Genomic DNA, 19089 nt, shown 5'->3' with positions numbered 1-19089 from the left:
CAAAAGAGTAGTATAAGTAGTATGGACAAACATACATTTTTTTAAGTTTTAAATTTAGCTCTGTGAGTTCAAGTAACACTGTCAGTTTTGCTGTGTGTTTGTCTTTATTATAGAGGTGTGACTTTACCGGAACTACCTGGTTGTAGGTGCAATCTCTTGTTGTTCTTGCCAGTAAGTGAAGATCACATTTACTGTACAACCCCTCAGTAGCTACTCAGCTACTCAATACTTAAAGTCAACTTTAAATTAAATACTTTTACTTGAGTTTATATATAGAACAGTGCTTTTAAATGTAAATTTTAACAGGAATAACTGTACTTTACTTGAAGACAATAGATGTATGATTTTTTTGCACCTCTGGTTTATAAGTTGTTGTGGTACTTCATGTCAAATACCGCTACAAAAAGAAGTGTGAACTGCTACAGAAGGCTGCTGTTGTGTTTCATTCATGTTTTGTGCTGCCTTCTTGTAATGAAAAATACATATTCTCTCTCATTGGCTGGGCATTCTGTTGCCCAGGCTCCCTATGTAACTCCATGCCCCCACCTAAACCTTGCAACGGTGGCCCCACTACATTTCCAATGTGCACATGTAAGACGTGCTGCTCAGCTCCGCCTACCTCCAGTGCCTATGTATTATTTTGAAAAGGGGAGTTTTCAAGAAAAACTGTACTCCATAAGGTATAGTCACAAAAGAGTACAACACTTTTTTGTTTAACTGATAAATCAAAAGTGAGGGAGAAAAGCTGTTGAAAGTGGTCTTCATAGATACTCCTCCTCTCACATAGATATATTCTCCTTGCACATGCAAATATTTTCTTCGCTCACATGCATATGTTTGAGAGAGGAAAATATTTATGTGAGAGAAGTATGTATGCATGTGCAAGGAGAATAAACTCCCGCCTGCGCATGGACAGATTCTGTCCTGATTGCAAATTCACTGAAAGCAGGCAGGATCACAAACAGTATGTTCAGTTAATCCAACATTAAAAATAGCGTTTCCCAGGGTATAAGAAAAAACCCTTTCCCAAAAGTGGAGCAAGCAATGGGTGCTGCAGGAAATACGAAGTATCAGCACCTAAGTAGTGGGTGGGGATTTGTTTGGGTTATCCCCAGCATCACAGGGCTTCCCTTTCAGGGCAGATGTCACCAGACTACCCACCTTCGCATTTCCCACAGCAACAATTTTGGGAAAGGGTTTTTATCTTATACTGTGGGAAACGCTTTTGAACGTGGGATTAACTGAATGTACTGTTTGTGATCCTGCCTGCTTTCAGTGAATCAGCATCAGGACAGAATCTGTCCATGCCCAGGTGGGAGCAGGTGACAGATGATGCAGTAGAGGGATTCTTCATTTATTTTATCAGCAGTAAGGAAAGGTAGGCTAGTGATGGACAGGTCAGATGTGTAACCTCGACTTAATATGAAATAGTATTTAACCGAGTTTATGAATATATCTGGCTTAGTATAATCTTTTATAGTGGATCCCTCCCTGCTGTAGCTACACAGGATACAGAGGCATCACGCAGGCACCGCGCTTGTGTTCCAGATCAGCACACTGGGCAGAGCCAGGTGACTCTCAGGTATCTATTTTAGCATGTGTCTCTGGTAGCCTTACCCACGGGACTGCAGAGCGTTTTTCTATTTTAGGACGGCTGATGTGTTTTAATGCCAGAGCCAGTTAACAAAGGATTAAAATAGGATGAACTGTTACAGACTAAAATTAATATTTCGCTTGGTTGGAACTTTTCGATCACAGATTGAAGACAGTTTTTAAGTCATACATATTCCTGGCTTGACTGATTAAATTTCTAAGAAGTGCATGAATGTCACCAGCCAAAAAAATAAATACCTAAATAAATTAAAACACTCTGTTCACCACAAGAATCAAACCCGCTACCCCTTAGCCATATTATCTACATATATATGTCCTAATATTACTTAAATACATTGTTCAGTGCCATATAGTGTTGTGATATGATTCTGGAGAAAGGACGTCATTATTTTCCTCACCCTTTTAATGAAAATATGAACAATAACAGTATAATAAAATAATTTTCCTCCTAGTCACTGATGTGGGCACCTTTATGCGACTCGAGTCCAAGTCGCGGACTCCAGTCCTCATCTCTCACGACGCTCACTTTGCACTGAGCTGTGGGTGACATTGTGTGCAGCTGGGCATGTCCTCTGCCGATCAGTTGTTGAGTATGAGGATGTTACAGTTTCAGGTGGTGATAAGATATGATGCAATATACCAATTGCTTGCTTTAAAACATGTAGCTACTCCTCAGACGCCATGCTTGTTTAAATGCTCTTTCAGACCTTGACCCACCTTGTAAACCTCTCAACCAATCAGAGCACTTCAAAATGAACTGCCTTCCCTTTCCACTATACTTTACTCTCACATACATATATTCTCCTTGCACTCACATATATACTTCTCCCACTACATATACTTGATAGAAGAATGTATATATGTGCAAGGAGAATATATGAATGTGAGAGGAGTATATATGTATGTGAGAGAAGTATATATGCATGTATGAGAAGTATATATGTATGTGAGAGAAGAATATATGTGTATGTGAAAGGTCCAGAATGAATTATGTCTTATAAGGCCCCTCATAAACAAAGGTATCTAACTGCACAGCTTGGTGGTACTTGCCATCTATTGTAATTGTTTTGATTAGGAGCCCCCTGGTGGCTGATTTTATACTGTGGTAGGTAGGGATGGGTACCGAATTTGGTACTTTTATAGGTACCGCCGAATTCTATTCACTTAAAATCAAACGGTACCATGTTTCAGTACCTAAACGCATCATTGTGACTGCAAGAGAGTGGAAGAGTAGTCAATTTTCCATGCCGGATGTGAACGCAGCATTGCATGCACGAGAGTAATGACGTCGGTGGCAGCTAACTGAATCAACAAAACAAGCATGGCTGATAGGAAGTGGTCGAAGGTAGCGCTCCACTTTTCAAAATATGATGCAGGTTACCGTGCAGTGTTTGTGACATGAAGCTCAAGGTTTACCACAGCAAAACTTCTAATCTGAGTTTGATGATTGATGATTCAGATTGGCTCCTGCTGTTTCCTGCTCGTTCGCCCCCCTCCCTCTCTCCCTCTTTCGTACCGAATCCTCACTTTAAACACCATGATTTGCCCATTTATCATTTGGATATCAACCATGGAAATATACTAGATAAAGGCATATGTTTGTTTGCTCAGTCACCTAACAGATTAGGGCACGGTACAGATTGCCTTGTGTGAGTGCGTCCTAAACGTTGCTCTCCATCTCTCCAACTTGGCACAGTTAGTGCAGTATGAAGTGCTCTGTCAGGATGGATGGATTCAGAGTGATTTTAAAGGAGTGACAGAGCCACAGGCTTGTCCTCACTGCTTATTTTCATCGCAGAATAAAACAATTTGCCACTTTCTATTAATTTTTTTGCAGTAAATACTAAGAGAACTAAACAGACCCAGTGTGCACGGTTCAGGTGTGATGTTTTTGCGTATTAAGGCTCGGTTATGATGAGTGAGGGAGGAGCAGACTCTGCTCTCACCAGGGAAAGATGACATCTTAGTTTTGTTGGAAAAAGGACTGCATTAGGATAGAAGATGTGCAGTACAGGTAGTTCATGGTAGAGGAAGTAGTTTGTTTAATTTCAATTGTAATACTTTAATTGGTAAAATTGTATACCTTTATTTATTTAATGAGTTATTTGGACTCCATACTCTATTGTTCATTGGTTTTAAACTTATTCACCCTCCATGGACCCCAATGCACATTTTTCAAAGAGGGGAAATTAGAGGAATAGGAGGTAGTGGGCTGGGTAGTTATAATAGTTTAGGTTTTCCATGTTGGAGTAATTTGTAAAAACACTTGTGACATTACATTACAAACGGTGTTTGATGTTGTTTTGATGTATTTGATATTTGATAGTGTTTTGATATTGAGAAATATATATCTAAAATTCATAAGTTTTGGGGTTATATAACATTTATTATTGCATATCATTCACCCACAAAAGTAATAAAAATGGGTACTGTTGTGTACCTGTACCGGTTCACAGGTACCGGTAATCGTACCATACCCGTTCAAATGTGAAAGGTACCCATCCCTTGTGGTAGGTAAAGCTAGATTTTGTACTACTGAATGTGCTATCTACGCCTTCATAGCCTTTTGGTACCTTTTCTATCACATCTGAATGTTAAAAGCCTTTATAAATCCATTTTGATCCATTTTTGATTGCACCTTGCACACCGTCTCTGATGTGTTCATTTTTCATGTTCATTGTGAGAATTTCCAGTACGGGTCAAATGGCCTTGTACTGCAGAGACAAAAAGCATTGAATATGATTTTGTGGAACACTGGATCTACTGGGTCCTTACAGAGCTTTACAGTTGGTTTGTCTGCACAAGCATGGGCATCATGGCACTGAGCCAAGCTGGAGAGATAGCATTTTTCTTCTCAGTTTGGTCTTGCTTGTTTTATGTGGCAGTGAGTACAAATATGGGCCTTAATCTATGCTGTTCAATGATGGAAATTTACAAAATCCATGAGCATGAAACAGTGTTTTGTCAAGTTTCAGCATCAGGGAGCAAGAGAGAGAAAGCCAGCTTCACTGAGTAGTCAAACCCCCACAAAAATGACTTAGATGCAAAAAAAAAAAAAAAAAAAAGAAAATAATAATAATAATAATAATAATAATAAAAAATAAAATAATAATGATAAAGATATATATATATATAAAAGCTGAACCTGTTTTGAAAAATATAATGATGAATAACTGTTTTGGAGTCAGTGTGAAAACATAACTGACACAACATGAAATTGTACTTTTTTAAAGATGTAACAATTTTGGATGAAACAAAAGGATTCAGTGTGGAAAAGCTTTCAGTGTCAGACAGGATGAGTCAAAACACACGGCAGAAACATTTAATAATATATTTTACTATAAAAGATAGGGGTGTAAATCACCAGTTTCATCCCGATACGATACAATTTCGATATTATGGACAACGATGCGTTTTTTTCCGATATCACAAAATCTGCCACGATACATTATTGATTCGATTCGATATGGGGCCCAGGATTGATATCAGCCGATTTTGTGCAAAATTTCACACGGTTACAGAAAAAAAGTTTCTGCAATTAATTTATTGACAGGTCTCTGTATTTAATAAAAATATGTCTTTAACAAAAACAACAAAGACCTGATTACTGATTACCTTTAAATTAGGAACACAACTATGCACATTTGTGTTAAAATATGTTGATTTAAAACAGCAAACACTTTCAGTACTAAACATTTTATTTCCTCACATCCCCAGATCACTCTAAAGCACCAATATGGACTTTTTCTGCAACCCCTTATAATAATGATCAAAATGTTTGGCCTGTGTTTCCATTTTAGATTTTTTTCTTAAACTTATTATTTCTGCTCTATATCAGCCCTTCATACTTTACACAGGGGTCTGTTAATGTGGAAGACAAGTTCATTTAGTTTATTCACCTTATGAGATTTAAATGAGGTAAAATATGTGGCAGATAATGTTATATAATGATTCTTTATCATTTTTTATTTATTGCAACCTTGATTTTAATAAATGGAAAGGTTCGACAGAATACTAGAGCAAAGTTTTATTATAAAGGATGTTCCTGTGATGTGCAGCTTTATAACAAGAGTGAGGGAGTGGGGGTATACAGAGAACAGCTGTCCTGCTTGAACCGCATTAAGTTTGGACAGCTTATATTTTCATTATAAATCTAACGTGAGACGGCGATGTAAAATAAGTATATCAAAGGAGAGATGCAGCAGCAGACTTTTCCTCTCTGTATATCTGTGGTCTGCTGCAGACAGCACTCGCTCCCTCAGCCATGACGGGTGGAGTGTTTTCATCCGTGAACGATCTCATACGGGGGTTATATACGGATAAAGACATAGATGTAGTCAGCAAACTAAGGGGAGAGATCCGTCCTGCAGTAGCGTCTGTCTGAAATATATCCACACAGCAGAGAGAGGAGAGGATATCCTCTTTCCCTCAGCCGTGAAACTTTAAGCCACTGCTGCTACTTAGTTAGCTTGCAGCTAGCTTGTTAAAGGACGCTGCCTGGGGCAGAAACTGTCAAAGGGCATGCGGGGGGAAATTCAAAATAAAAGCGTAGCTTGAAGCATCCATTTAGATCCATGTTTTGACTTTCCATCGATCTGATTGGATCATCAATCAACCAATCGATATATCGATATACATCGATCATTTTTTACACCCCTAATAAAAGACAGTAAGAACAGATTTTGTGTAAGATCTGCAAATTAATAAGATGGACCTCCTTGTCCCAATGGGGCGCCAAAGTCACAGCAAAATAAAAATCCCTCTGTGGTACCCATTGGACCCATTGTGCTGGTAGCAGAATTTCACATCTAAAACTCAAACCATTCCTAATCCACTCTCCTTTTCCTTCCTAGGTATCATATCATAGTGACGATTCTGATCTACCTGCTTCCCCTAGTGGTGATGGGCATCACATACACCATTGTTGGGGTGACCCTGTGGGGTGGGGAAATCCCAGGAGACTCATCTGATAACTATCACGGACAGCTCAGGGCTAAACGGAAGGTAAGCACTCTTGAGAGGAAACAGTGCACCACTCATTAGGATATGACCTGAGGCGCTGCAATTAGTCTTTGTGAACATCAGGATCTTTGAACTACAAATCAGAGGGGAAGGAATAATTTGTAATTGTCTGCCACTGAAATGCCTGTGGCTCCAGGTAATTACTATCTCATTTAGATTTTATATTCTGTACTGAAAAGGAGGATGAAGAGGAAGATTTTTGTAATATATCCCAATTTAGTACTCAATCGCATTCAAAGTGGAGAAAGATTTGAGAGTTAAATGGATTTTCTGATGGTTTTGCAAGACTAGAAAGCATTGATAATCATCTGCCAGGGTAGTTTTCCAGTTTTCAGTTACTTTTTAAATTTAGATTAAAGCCTATGTCTCTGTTCATTTTGCTGCTGTGACTAAGAGCATTTCTTGTGTGATGCGGATAATCCCAGACCACCACTGAAATCTAATTTATTGCATCCTGCTGATACACCCTGATGTGAAAACAAAAAATTTTATGAGATAAAACATAAAAAGTAATTATTTGGAAATGATATTTCATTTTTGATTTAATATGTTATTTTATAAGGCATGCAGTAGCAACGGTAAAGCTACATTAGAGCATTATTTCTCTCCACTATTACTGGAATAGTTCGCTATCTAGAGAAATTAAAGGAATATGCTGGCAGTCTCCAGATTTCAAGCATCACAGTTAAAATGACTGCGTTGCTTTCTGTGGATGAGGATTTACAGGACTCCTGAGCACTGTCTGTATTTCTGTGAACCTTGGTACTGCACATCAAACATTTCAAGGAAAAACAAACCTTTCTCCTAAGAACACAGTGTTTTTGGTTGTCACTTGTCCTAAATCAACAGTATGTTCATTCATCTGGGCAGGCATATGCACTGAAAACAACTGTCTCTTAGTATTATGCGTTGTCCCTGCTCTGTGTCTAATGCCAAGGCCTTTATATCTCAGGAGTCAGAGCACAGGCATGACACACTTTTGCAGTATAGCTGTTAAATGCTAACTCGAAGAATGAATGCATGTAAGATAAAACATTGGGCCTGGTTTTGGCAAATACATCTCTTCCTGCAGAACAAGGTCTTTAAAGACAAACTAAACCTAAGGCCCAAAAGTAAATCTTAAAAAAATATAGTACTGTTGATCAGTGAGGGTCCAAATTTTGGCCTTTTTTCCACAACATATTTGAATGCTTCATTTTGTATGAAAATAGCAACAGCCCTCTACAGGTTGAAACTGTCTACTGCGAATTCATTTTTTGAAAAACTTCTACTGGCTGATCTTGTGCTAAGTGATGTATGTGGTGCCATCTGTCATCATCACAGAACTCAACAGTTACTGCCAACATTTTCCTTGTGCGTTTTCTTCACTAGTAGCAGCCGACAGAGGAAATTTGCAGCTCTACCAATCAAAGGCATTGCTGTGACACTCTAGGATTGTGGGTAATGTAGTGGTGTTGCCTGAGATCATGAATGAAATGTGATTTTTTTTTTAAAACAAGGCTGATAATATACTATCATGTGTGTTCTTCATGATCATACATCTTTCTTATCACATTTAAGCTGTGCTTAAGCTGAGCCTTTGTTGAAAATGACTTTATTTTTAGTGGCAGACTGTGGAAGTTTTGCAGGAAAAATCAGCTGATTAGAGACATTGCTGTGTACTCAGATTGTTTGTAGTGCTGTTGCACAAGATTGTGAACATGTTTTCTTAAGGTCCCTGTAAAGTGAAATCCAAAATGTGTGTCTTAACATACAAGATATGTTAAAATAAGATTGTTTTAAATGTGAAAAACACTGAAATCTATGTGTGACTAATTTGGGCAGGGCAAAATGTAGCACTCCATGATGCCACACTTGGGGAATTGTCCCAGCTTCCCAAGGATACAACAATGTGAAATTATGTAACAGAGCCAGACAGCCACGCTCTAGTCATAGTGCATCGTAAGGTCAGGGAGCAGGTTAATTGCCAGAACTAAATGCTTCTCTATTTTTCACTTGAACCAGGTGTGTTGGGTACCAACACTTTATCTGCTGAAGTCGTGATTTAATCCATATTTCACTTGTCTTTATTCCTGGATGATAAAAGAAGCAGACTGTGGCTTTGTCTCTCTCAAAGCAGCAAAAGTCCAATCCCTTTCCTTTGTTAGCATCTGATACTTGATATCAGTAAAGTGTCAGATGATGGACATGTTCTATCCCTGCAAATTCTGTCACAAGTCAAACCTCCAATGCCAATCATCATTTAGGACTTTTATTTGGAGAAGCAATATCAAGAAATGAAATGTTTTCAGCAGCAACTTAAAAACAGAGGTGTCTCATAAGAGGAAGAGTGACATAACAGAGCCGAGAAAATGAAATATAGACTACCTGAAGGGTTAAAAACAGGATGAGAAAATGAAACTTAAACGTTTTAGCTCTGAACTGTGAATCTGTCATGACATAAGTGTAATTGTTTCTCTATGGGCCCAAAAAGGGAGTTTTAGATTCCTCCATTAAAGTTGTGGCATTTTTTTTAAATTCAGAAGATTGTCTTTCTTGTGACCGACATTCCCAGTGCAACATAGAGCAGATATAAATGCTTAATTTTTCATGAATTTGAAGTTTAATTTAATATACTTAAAGATGTTTTTCATGACTGAAATTTGACCTGGTGGGACATAACACAGCTGCCTGTCTTACAACAAATCTACATTAGAGATTTTTTATAATCACTTACAAGGAATTTAAAATGAAGTGGAAAATGTACAGACTTACGTCTCCTACGTGATCATATATCTTTGGTACCGTACTTCAACCATCTTTCTTTAAAAAAAATTCCCATTGAATTTATGGTAGTGGCAGAACCAGGAAGAACACACAAGTTTCGCAGGTAAAGGCAGAATCACCCAATACATCACTGACACTTCAGGATTGTGTGCAATATAGTGCTGTTGACCAAGATTGAGAATAAACTGTGTTTTTGTTAAAACAAGGTTGATAACATACAAATGTGTGTCTCTTACATGACCATATATCATTGTTTCACACTAAGGTAGCTCATGGTTAGTCTGCCTTTAATGGTTATGATATTTTGGCTAATAATCAGGTCTGATTGATTGATTGATGCTGTAGCTGATTAGGGACAGTTGAAAGAAGATAGTTGGCGTGTCTTATCCCTGACATTCTAAAGGCATTTTTTTGAAATTCTAGGGTCAACCCACTCCAGCTTTTCTTACTTTTTGCTCAGACAGATTTGACCAGATCTATTGTGAAGAATTTTTAAACTTGGCATGAAATATAACTCCGCTGATCCAAGTGATGGTGAAGTAAATCAACACTTTGTTGGAGAAGTACAGTTAAATTCAAAAGAATGAGGAGCACAAACAAAAAACTTCCACTCTGGAGCCCGTTTCCGAAAAGTTCCATTTTCAGGCGCCAAAATGCCGTTGCCGTGTAAACAGACAGCCAAAATGCTACAAAACTTTTGCGTTTTCACTCGAAAACATCGTGTAAATGGGGCATCAGTCCAGGTGTGGCAGGAATGGCTGGCTGGTGTTAGCTGATGCTGAACTGATAACAAGCAGGTAAGCTGCAAAGACAGGAAGGCTGGTGGGAGGTAATCCAGAGGCACAGGAGAGGAAAAGTAAGGCTTTGTTACATGAAGAACCCCAGGGACTCAAAAATGCAAAAACACAGGGAAGGAATCCACCCGGGTCGGCGCGACAACAATTTGGAGATAAATGATTGAAACGCTACAGAATGATAAGCTTGGGAGACAGCAGGTGTGATTGATCAGGAGTGATTAGTGAGCCAGTAACCAGGAACTGTTTCAATTTCACACCATAAACACACAGGCACAAAAACACACACACACATGGCAGACACAGTGTGAAACAGAGAAGCAGAAGAGATGAAGTAAAACTCGAGGGAACACTGGAGGCACAGCAGATGTTGTGATTTAAAGAAATCAATACCAAAGAAAATATCTCTGAGAAGAAATCAGAAATAAACACTTATCCATGCCACTGATTAAATTGTTACATTTTTACTAATCTGGTGACAAAATGATATAAATGCGTATTGAATTATATTTATCATATGTAGGTGTGACATTGAATTATTGTCAGAAAGACTGTGTCACTTGAATTCTTCAGGGACATAAAGTGATCGAAAGCTGTCTACCCTGGGCACCAGGATATGGAAAATGTTGTAACGCATACATGGCAGTGATTGGGAGGTGGAGGGCCACGTACAGAGATGTCATGAATGAACTGGTGGATGAGAAAACCATGTCATAAAAGGACGGCAGTAAGACGTGTACTGTTCTCACAATGAGAGAGTGGAGCAGTGCTGTTAGAAAAATGTGACCAGGTGATGTGAACACCTGATGATTAGATGAAAAAGAGTGAGCATGTGTGGAGGAGTGCATACAGCGCAATCTGACAATGAACAATTAAACCAGCATGCAGATTATAGTCTTCCTTTTCTGGACTTAAGCAAAATATACATTTGTTGTTTGCTCACATGTATTCCTGGTCACAAGGTGCGCTGTTTGAACAGAGCTGTCCTTGAGGACCAACTTTTTTCTTCCACTCTGCCTCTGTGCATAAAAAAATGCGTGTGAGGTGCAGCAGGGGCTAAAGTATTCTGCTTTCAAATGGCAATACAAATGCTATCTGCTATCAAGTGGCCAGGGCAATGCTTGAAATCTGACTGACCACTCCCAGGCAGTCTAAGTACTAAACTGCGATTGACCAGCCTTTTTTAAAATACAGGCTTTAAACTTGGGCTGTATTGAAAATGAACATTAGGTTTGTTGAAATCTCAGTGTTGCACATTTTTCTTCTTCAGTAAAATAAGTTATAACTTTGAATATCTTCAGTCCAAGCACAAGGTAGGGAGAAAATTGGCAAAAAACCCAGAGCAGAGCAGGCATCAGTCACAACTGAATGACGCTGATTAAGTCAGAAGCAGAATGAAAGAGGAGCTCGGGTGGAGGACCGTTGCAACAGCAGCTTGCAGAGAGCAGCAGAGAGTAGCCAGGCAAGAATAGTTTAAAAAGGCAGCATGAGAGCGATTAGCCAATAGTGTGCTTTGAGCAAATCAGCTGGCCTTCAGCTGATTCAGCTCGTGTGAGATCAGCTGATCACTGTCTGCCTGCCTGAACTAACGCTATATGCTCGATTTTTGACCTGGTCAGCAGTTTATTTGATAACCCTTTGCTGACCAGAAGTCGCATTAACCGAATATTCTCAGTCATTGACAGATTTTTTTGAGGGATGATGGAGAATTTTGAAGGCTGTCCGCCATTTTGACGGGCTGGAATGATGAGGATGAGCCTGCATTTCAGCGCACACACAGACAGATGCATAAACCTTTTCCATTTTGCACACATGGACTATCAAGGAGGTTATTTAATCTATTAAAAATCTTGTACCCAGTGGGATCTCTCACTGACCTCGACATCGTAGATCAATGAAAGCGCGTCTGTCTCTGTGCTGACAGCACTGAGAGGCTGCTGAGGGTGTCTCAGTACACAGGTCAGCATGCAGAGTGTTAAGGCCTTTGCACAAAGAGCCCTTTTCATGTTGTTCTAATCATGTCTGCACACTGATGCCAAAATTATCGTTTTATTCATTCCGTTTTTTTCGGAACAGATTTGATTTTATGCGACATTTCGTATCAGTCCAAGGTGACTGATGATTCAAAACAGTTCTCGCTGCTTCCTCCTCGCTTGCTCACCACCGAAACCTTACTTTAAACACCAAAGTTTGCTCATTTATCATGTGGATATCAACCATGGAAATATAACAAAGAGATGGGTGAATGATGATTCAGATCAGCACCTGTTGCTTTATTCTTTCTTGCTCGCTCACCACTGCCCAACCCTCCCTTCTCTCTTTCTCTGAAAACCTCACTTTATCCACCGTTGTTTGCCCGTGTATTATGTGGCTATCAGTCATGGAAATATAACAGATAAAGGCATACGTTTGTAGCCTACTCACTGGTCATAACAGAGACAGAATTAAAAAGTTGTTCTCCATCTCTCCAGCTTGTGTCTGTGCTATGACGCATGTGCTGTATGAAGCTCTGTGTCAGGATGGATCCAGATGGACTTTAAAGGAGTGACAGACACAGGCTCGCAGTACAAAACCATTTGCTACATTCTACAAATTTTCGCAGTCAAGGCAAGTACAAACACACCTGACTCAGTGTGCAAGGTCCGAGTGCGTGACGTTTTTTCAGATTACAAGTCCTGTGGAGCAGAAAAATGTGCACGGCTCCACTGTGGAGCCTTTTAACAACGTATCAGCTAGGGTTGTCAAACTACAACATACTGATATTAAAAATATCCTCAAAACTGTGCATGATGTCTTAAATGGCGCACTTCATAGTTGCTTGCTTAAAGACAGGGATTGTTGCTCCACAGTCACTGCGTAAAAAGTAAACGCTGTGCTGCTGTGTTCATCTTTCTATCAGTGCCATTAAAATCCAGAACCTCAAAGATTGTTTTTTTGAATATAAAATTAGAAATGGTGCTTCATTAATTAAACAGTACTAATAAAGTCACATTGAATTATATCATATTACAGATATTAAAGAGGAAATTATAATGACGGATTGTAAAATGGCATGACGGAATTTTTATGACCCTTTCTGTCAAAAATGACAGACAACAAAAACATCCAGTGCAACATCTGTTGCTGACTAAGCTTTTTGTCACCACTAAAGCCACAGCCTGTGAATGAGGGTCAACATTTCTTTTTTGAACCCTGGCATGCTTCACTGTTTTCTAAAGTAGTTTTGGCTTCACCTCTCTGTTATTTCTCTACTCTATTATTTTTGAGTTTTACATCCAGTGAAAAGGTCTGTGGAAATTTCCCAGTGTCTCTACGGAGATAAATAGGTAAGACTGTTATGATTGTTAATATTTTTACAGCACATTAGTGCATGTGTGTTTAGTTGTTAGTCTGTTTACACAGAAGAATTCAGTGCTTAATCACCAGTTTCACTGTGATATTTCAGACGGTGTGCCATAGTTAATGTGGAAACATTCATCAATGTGGTGTGCTCTCTGGCTTTCACAGGAAAAAAATCACAGAAAGGAGTGCATACCTCCAGGCATCACTGTCAACTATCAGTATGCATACTAATTACACTGATAAAACTGAACTGTTGTATATTACAGGAAATATCAAAAGATTACCACAGTCATTGGGATGGGCTGTCTGTTAAACAACATCCTCACCACTTTTTTAAATATATTATTTATTAGGAGATACTGTACAGGATGCATGTATCAGTATACGCACTAGTGTTGTAAAAACATATGTCAGGGTACGGCCAGTGGTGGGCAAGCACACTAACATTATCAAGAGTAGAACCTTGATTCTAGCATGGCATATAAATAACATCCACTTCGATTTTATGAGGCTGGCAGAAAATCTTTAGGTGAACTGGCCTTTCAAGGAGACAGTAATTGTGCAAACCTCAGCTGTCTGTACTTTCCCACTTTGATGCTCTCATGTTCTCAAAACAAGTATCTGAAAAAGTCCTAACTATAGAATTGTTAGCTAAATTTATCAGTCCACTTATTGGTTGAAATGTATCCATGGCAACTGACATCTGTCTTAAGAGACAAGAATAGAGCTGAATTGTAGCTTGGATAAGCCACAGGCATAAATCACTGATTGAAGAACAGCAGTGTTTCCCATTAATTACCTTGACTGTGGCTGCCCACCATTGTCCTGTTTTCCTTGCTAGTTATATTTTACATTACATTTCGTAAGGAACTGAATATGCAGTACTTTTACATTATTCATAATATGAAGACCTTTTGTGTAGTGTTATGTCTCAGCAAAGTGTCTGTCATTCACAGTTAGTAGGTAATTCTCCTAACTAAGGTGCAAGGTGAGTTGTCACTCTTCTGGCTCTCTGAGGTCTACTGTCCTGTTGAGAGGATTCTGTTGTGGCTGTGTCAGTGGGATGTGTGTCCAGCCTCTCCCCAGTCACACAGATGGGCCCGACTGTCTCTAGTTCAGGCTGAACCCACTGCTCCACCTGCGACACATGACACATCATTGTTTTGCCACCCTTTTCTAGAATAACTGAATGTCCTCTTCTGTTCACTACAGTGTAAGGGTTTCATTCAAATGGTGTTGAAAGTTTGTTTTGTTTCTGCTGACGGAGCAGGATTTTGTCACCCTGTCTCACTGTACTGTCTTTTGCTCTTCAAGCTCTGTTTGCATCTATGCGTCCCTTCTCCTTCCTCACAGCATCAGTCCTGCGAACAGCAGCATCCTGTCCCCCAGGTTGTAGCTGGCGGTCTGCTCACAGTTTAGGGAGGTTGGTTCTGATCTGTCAGTTGAATAGCAGCTCATGGCGCCAATCCTTGCCTTCAGCATGAGCTGCACGTATGGCTTTACACAATGTACTATTCTGTCTTTCAACCTTGCCATTTGCCTGACGCCAATACGGCGTGATTCGTTTATGAGTGATCCCGCTCTCTTGTAGATATGTTATAAACACCTACGACAGAAATGGAGTGCCGTTATCACCTACTATAGTCTCTGGGATTCCATGAGTTGCAAACAAGTGTCTCAGACATTTGATTTTGTTCGCTGATGTGGGGCTCCTGAGAACATTGACACCTATCCATCTGGAGTCTGGAATCAGTCAGTACCAGTAGATTGTCTCCTGAAGGGAATGGTCCACACATGTCCATAGCAAGTGTCTGCCACAGCTTAGCTGGGAGCTCTGACCTTGTTGTAGGGACAGATGCTGTCCTCTGCTGACAAGTCCTCCATTTGTCCTGGTGTGAAAGCATTCGGCACTGTATGTTGAGCCACATGGTAGACGTGATTCTCCATGGTACCACTCTGTACTAGTGGATTGGCTGTGAGGCATGACGGTGAGTCAGCCGCGCTGGCTTATACACAACTTTGAATCGATACAGCTGCAGTTGCAAAGCCCACCTTCATTCCTAGCTGGAGGTTTGGACTTAGGTGAGTATATTGTCTCGAGGGGTTTATGGTCTGTGACCATCAAAAAGTCTTTTCCATAGAGAAACACATGGAATTTCTCACATCCCCACACAATGGCAAGGGCCTCTCTCTCAGTCTGGGAGTAGCGGCGCTCTACATCAGACAATGCTGTGCTGGCGTAATAGACAGATTTATGTGTTCCATCACTTTGTTTTAGGCTCAATATTGTGCCTAATCCTACTGGACTAGCATCCTCAATCACATGTGTCCCTGCATCTTGTCTAAAATATGCCATTACATGTAAGCTGGCTAGCTGTCTCTTTAGCTCCACAAACGCCGTCTCCTGCTCTGATCCCCAGCGTGAAGAAGATGCCTTGTACTTTGGCTCCTGCTAAGTGTAGCAATAAAGCCTCATGGACTCCTGACGCAGCTAAATAAGGTCTAAAACTATTTAACCACTTCTGCCAGCGAACACCGACATTAACTGAGTCGCTGAGCACATCAAAAGGTGGGACTGCCGGTAAACATAGCGCCGTGCTAGCTTAATTGCCCTCTTTTCCTTCCCCTCGTCAGATTAAACTTCATGCACTAACATTAGTTTCTCGTACATATTCCGGCGTTCCATTTCAAATTTTTGTCACTCTTTGTAGTGTTTCTGACCGTATAAACACCACTGACATCACCATGCTCGCACTCTTTTCATTCTGCTTTATTCCACACTCTTACGGTAACATACAAACCACACACAAGTGACATCATCACGTGTCTAACTTCACATGACATAAACGGCAGTAAAATATCATTTCAATGCTGCTGTAGACTAATATGTAGATAAAAGGGATGCTAGAGACATGCCATGAAATTATAGACTTGTGCAAAAAGTTACATGAGCTTCATCTTGGATAATAATTCATCCATACATTATCCTTATAGACCATACCCATGTCCCAAATGCTGATTGAATTTATTAATTCTCTAGGACCTGTCGTTGTATGCAGCATGGACATAGTGGAAAATATATTACTCATCCTGGGTATTCCCATGTGGCACATTGTGCTTTTTCCACAGTGGACTCTGTGGAATAAAATTGCATTGAATTGAGTCTGAAAACAACCTGAGATTTAAATTCTAATGCATGCCTGCATAATTCTGTGCAAAATTACCATTCTCCTGTATAATACATGATGTATTATACAAACAATTCTCCAGGAGTTGTCCATTTTTTCTTTACCAAATAAGGCCATGCAGATGGGGTGGATACCAGCTCTTTGAACCAAAAATGTCTGTTTTAAGTTTTTAAAACTCAAGCTTTTGTGAAATGCTGAAAATGTGAAAACACAGTAATGTGAAGTATTACTGTTTCTTACTTAAGTAATGAAATTACCATTACTAATCAAAAAACTATTTCAGTACTTATTTTATTCTTCAACTAAAGGTATACAATGCAGTGAAAAAGTATTTGCCCCCTTTCTGATTCCTGCCTTTTTTTTTTTTTTTTTTTAACACATTTATCACACTTAAATGTTTGGGATCATCAAACCAATTTTAATATCTCATAAAGACAACCCAAGTAAATACAAAATGCAGTTTCTAAATGATGATTTTATTTATCAAGGGGAAAAAAATCCAAACCTTTCTGGCCCTGCGTGAAAAAGTAATTGCTCCCCTTGTTAAATCATGAGTTAACTGTGATTAACCACAGTTTTTGGAAAGATGAGTTCCATTTCACTGGCCACACCCAGGCCTGATTACCACCAGATTTGTTGAACCAAGAAATCACTGAAATAGAAGCTGACAGACAAAGTGGAGTTGGCTACAAGATCTCAAAAAGAAACACATCATGCTATGATCCAAAGAAATTCAAGAACAGATGAGAAACAACATGATTGAAATCTTTCAGTCTGGAAAAGGTTACAAAGTCATTTCCAAGGCTCTGGGACTCCAGTAAACCACAGTCAGAGCCATTATCCACAAAGAAAGAAAAATCGGGGAACAATGGTGAACCTTCCCAATTGGCCAACCAAAATGACTCCAAGAGTGCAACGACGACTCATCTGGGAGGTCACAAAAGAACCCAGAACGACATCCAAAGACCTGCAAGCCTCACTGGCCTCAGTTAAGGTCAGAGTTCATGACTCAACCATAAGAAAGACACTGGGCAAAAATGGCATCCATGGGAGAGTTCCGAGGCCAAAACCACTGCTGACATATAAGAACATAAAGGCTCGTCTCACATTGAACCCCAAGACTTTTGGAGAAATATTCTGTGGACTGACGAGACAAAAGTTGAACTTTTTGGAAGGTGTGCGGCCCGTTACATCTTGCATAAAAATAACAGCATTTGATAAAAAGAATATCATGCCAGCAGTCAGACATGGTGGTGGCAGTGTAATGGTCTGGGGCTGCTTTACTGCTTCAGGACCTGGACTACTTGCTGTGATTGATGGAACAATGAATTCTGCTGTCTACCAGAAAATCCTTAGGATGAATGTCCGGCCATCGGTTTGTGCCCTCAAGCTCAAGCGCTCTTGGGTTATGCAGCAGGACAACGACATGAAAAATACCACCAAGTCCACCTCTGAATGGCTAAAAAAAAAAAAACAAAATTAAGGTTTTGCAGTGGCCCAGTCAAAGTCTAGACTTAAATTCAGCTGAGATGCAGTGGTGTGCCCTTAAACAGGCAGTTTATGTTCAAAAACCCTCCAATAAGGCTGAGTTAAAACAATTCTGCGAAGAAGAGTGGGCCAAAATTCCTCAACAGTGATGTGAAAGACTCATCACCAGTTGTGATTGATCTCAGTTATTGCTGCCAAGGGTGGCACAGCCAGTTATTAGGATCAGGGGTAATTACTTTTTCACACAGGGCCAGATAGTTTGGGACCCCCCCCCCCCCTTAACAAATAAAAACATCATTTTAAAAAATGCATTTTCATTTACTTGGGTTGTCTTTGTAAGGTATAAAAATTGGTTTAATGATCCAAAACATTTAAGTGTGATAAACATGCAAAAAAGTCAGGAATCAGAAAGGGGGCAAATGCTTTTTCACAGCACTGTATCTGCATATAGTCAGGACAGAAAAACAGATAAAATGCCTGTTTTCATAAACACTCAACCAGCATTACTCCTGCAAGATACACATACTGCTTCCAATTTGTTGTGAAAGGACAAGAATGTGACGAAAAATTTAAAAAGCAAACTATGGAAAAAAGGTTGGGGACCACTGCATTAAAGGATACAATACCATATGATTTTAAGGAACTCCAAGACAAGCCCCCATTCTGTCAGAACTCTGCTCAAAAGACATGACAACAACAAGGGGGATGTTCAGTTTAACTAAAAAGTAAAAGATTTTATTATAAAATATGAATAAAAGGATTATCTACTGAATGAAGCAACTGACATATGATGAGCTGCTCTATCACAATAGGGATATAGCTGAATAAATATCCCCATTTAAACACAGGAAAATTGATGTTTTAATCTGTTGCAT

The 19089-nt window shown here is 39.5% G+C and overlaps 1 protein-coding gene across 1 annotated transcript in view; it reads left to right on the top strand.

Annotated features, from left to right (window-relative positions):
• The window catches only part of tacr3a (tachykinin receptor 3a), a 69023-nt gene that overhangs the window by 17093 nt on the left and 32841 nt on the right, over positions 1-19089 (top strand). The window contains exon 3 of the mRNA XM_041786228.1: positions 6468-6618. Coding sequence (XP_041642162.1) covers positions 6468-6618 — 151 coding nt within the window. The remainder of the gene's footprint in view (positions 1-6467; positions 6619-19089) is intronic.

The sequence above is a fragment of the Cheilinus undulatus genome, linkage group 4 (genome assembly GCF_018320785.1).
Source record: "Cheilinus undulatus linkage group 4, ASM1832078v1, whole genome shotgun sequence".
Lineage (NCBI taxonomy): Eukaryota > Metazoa > Chordata > Actinopteri > Labriformes > Labridae > Cheilinus > Cheilinus undulatus.
This window is presented reverse-complemented; position numbering and strand designations above follow the sequence as displayed.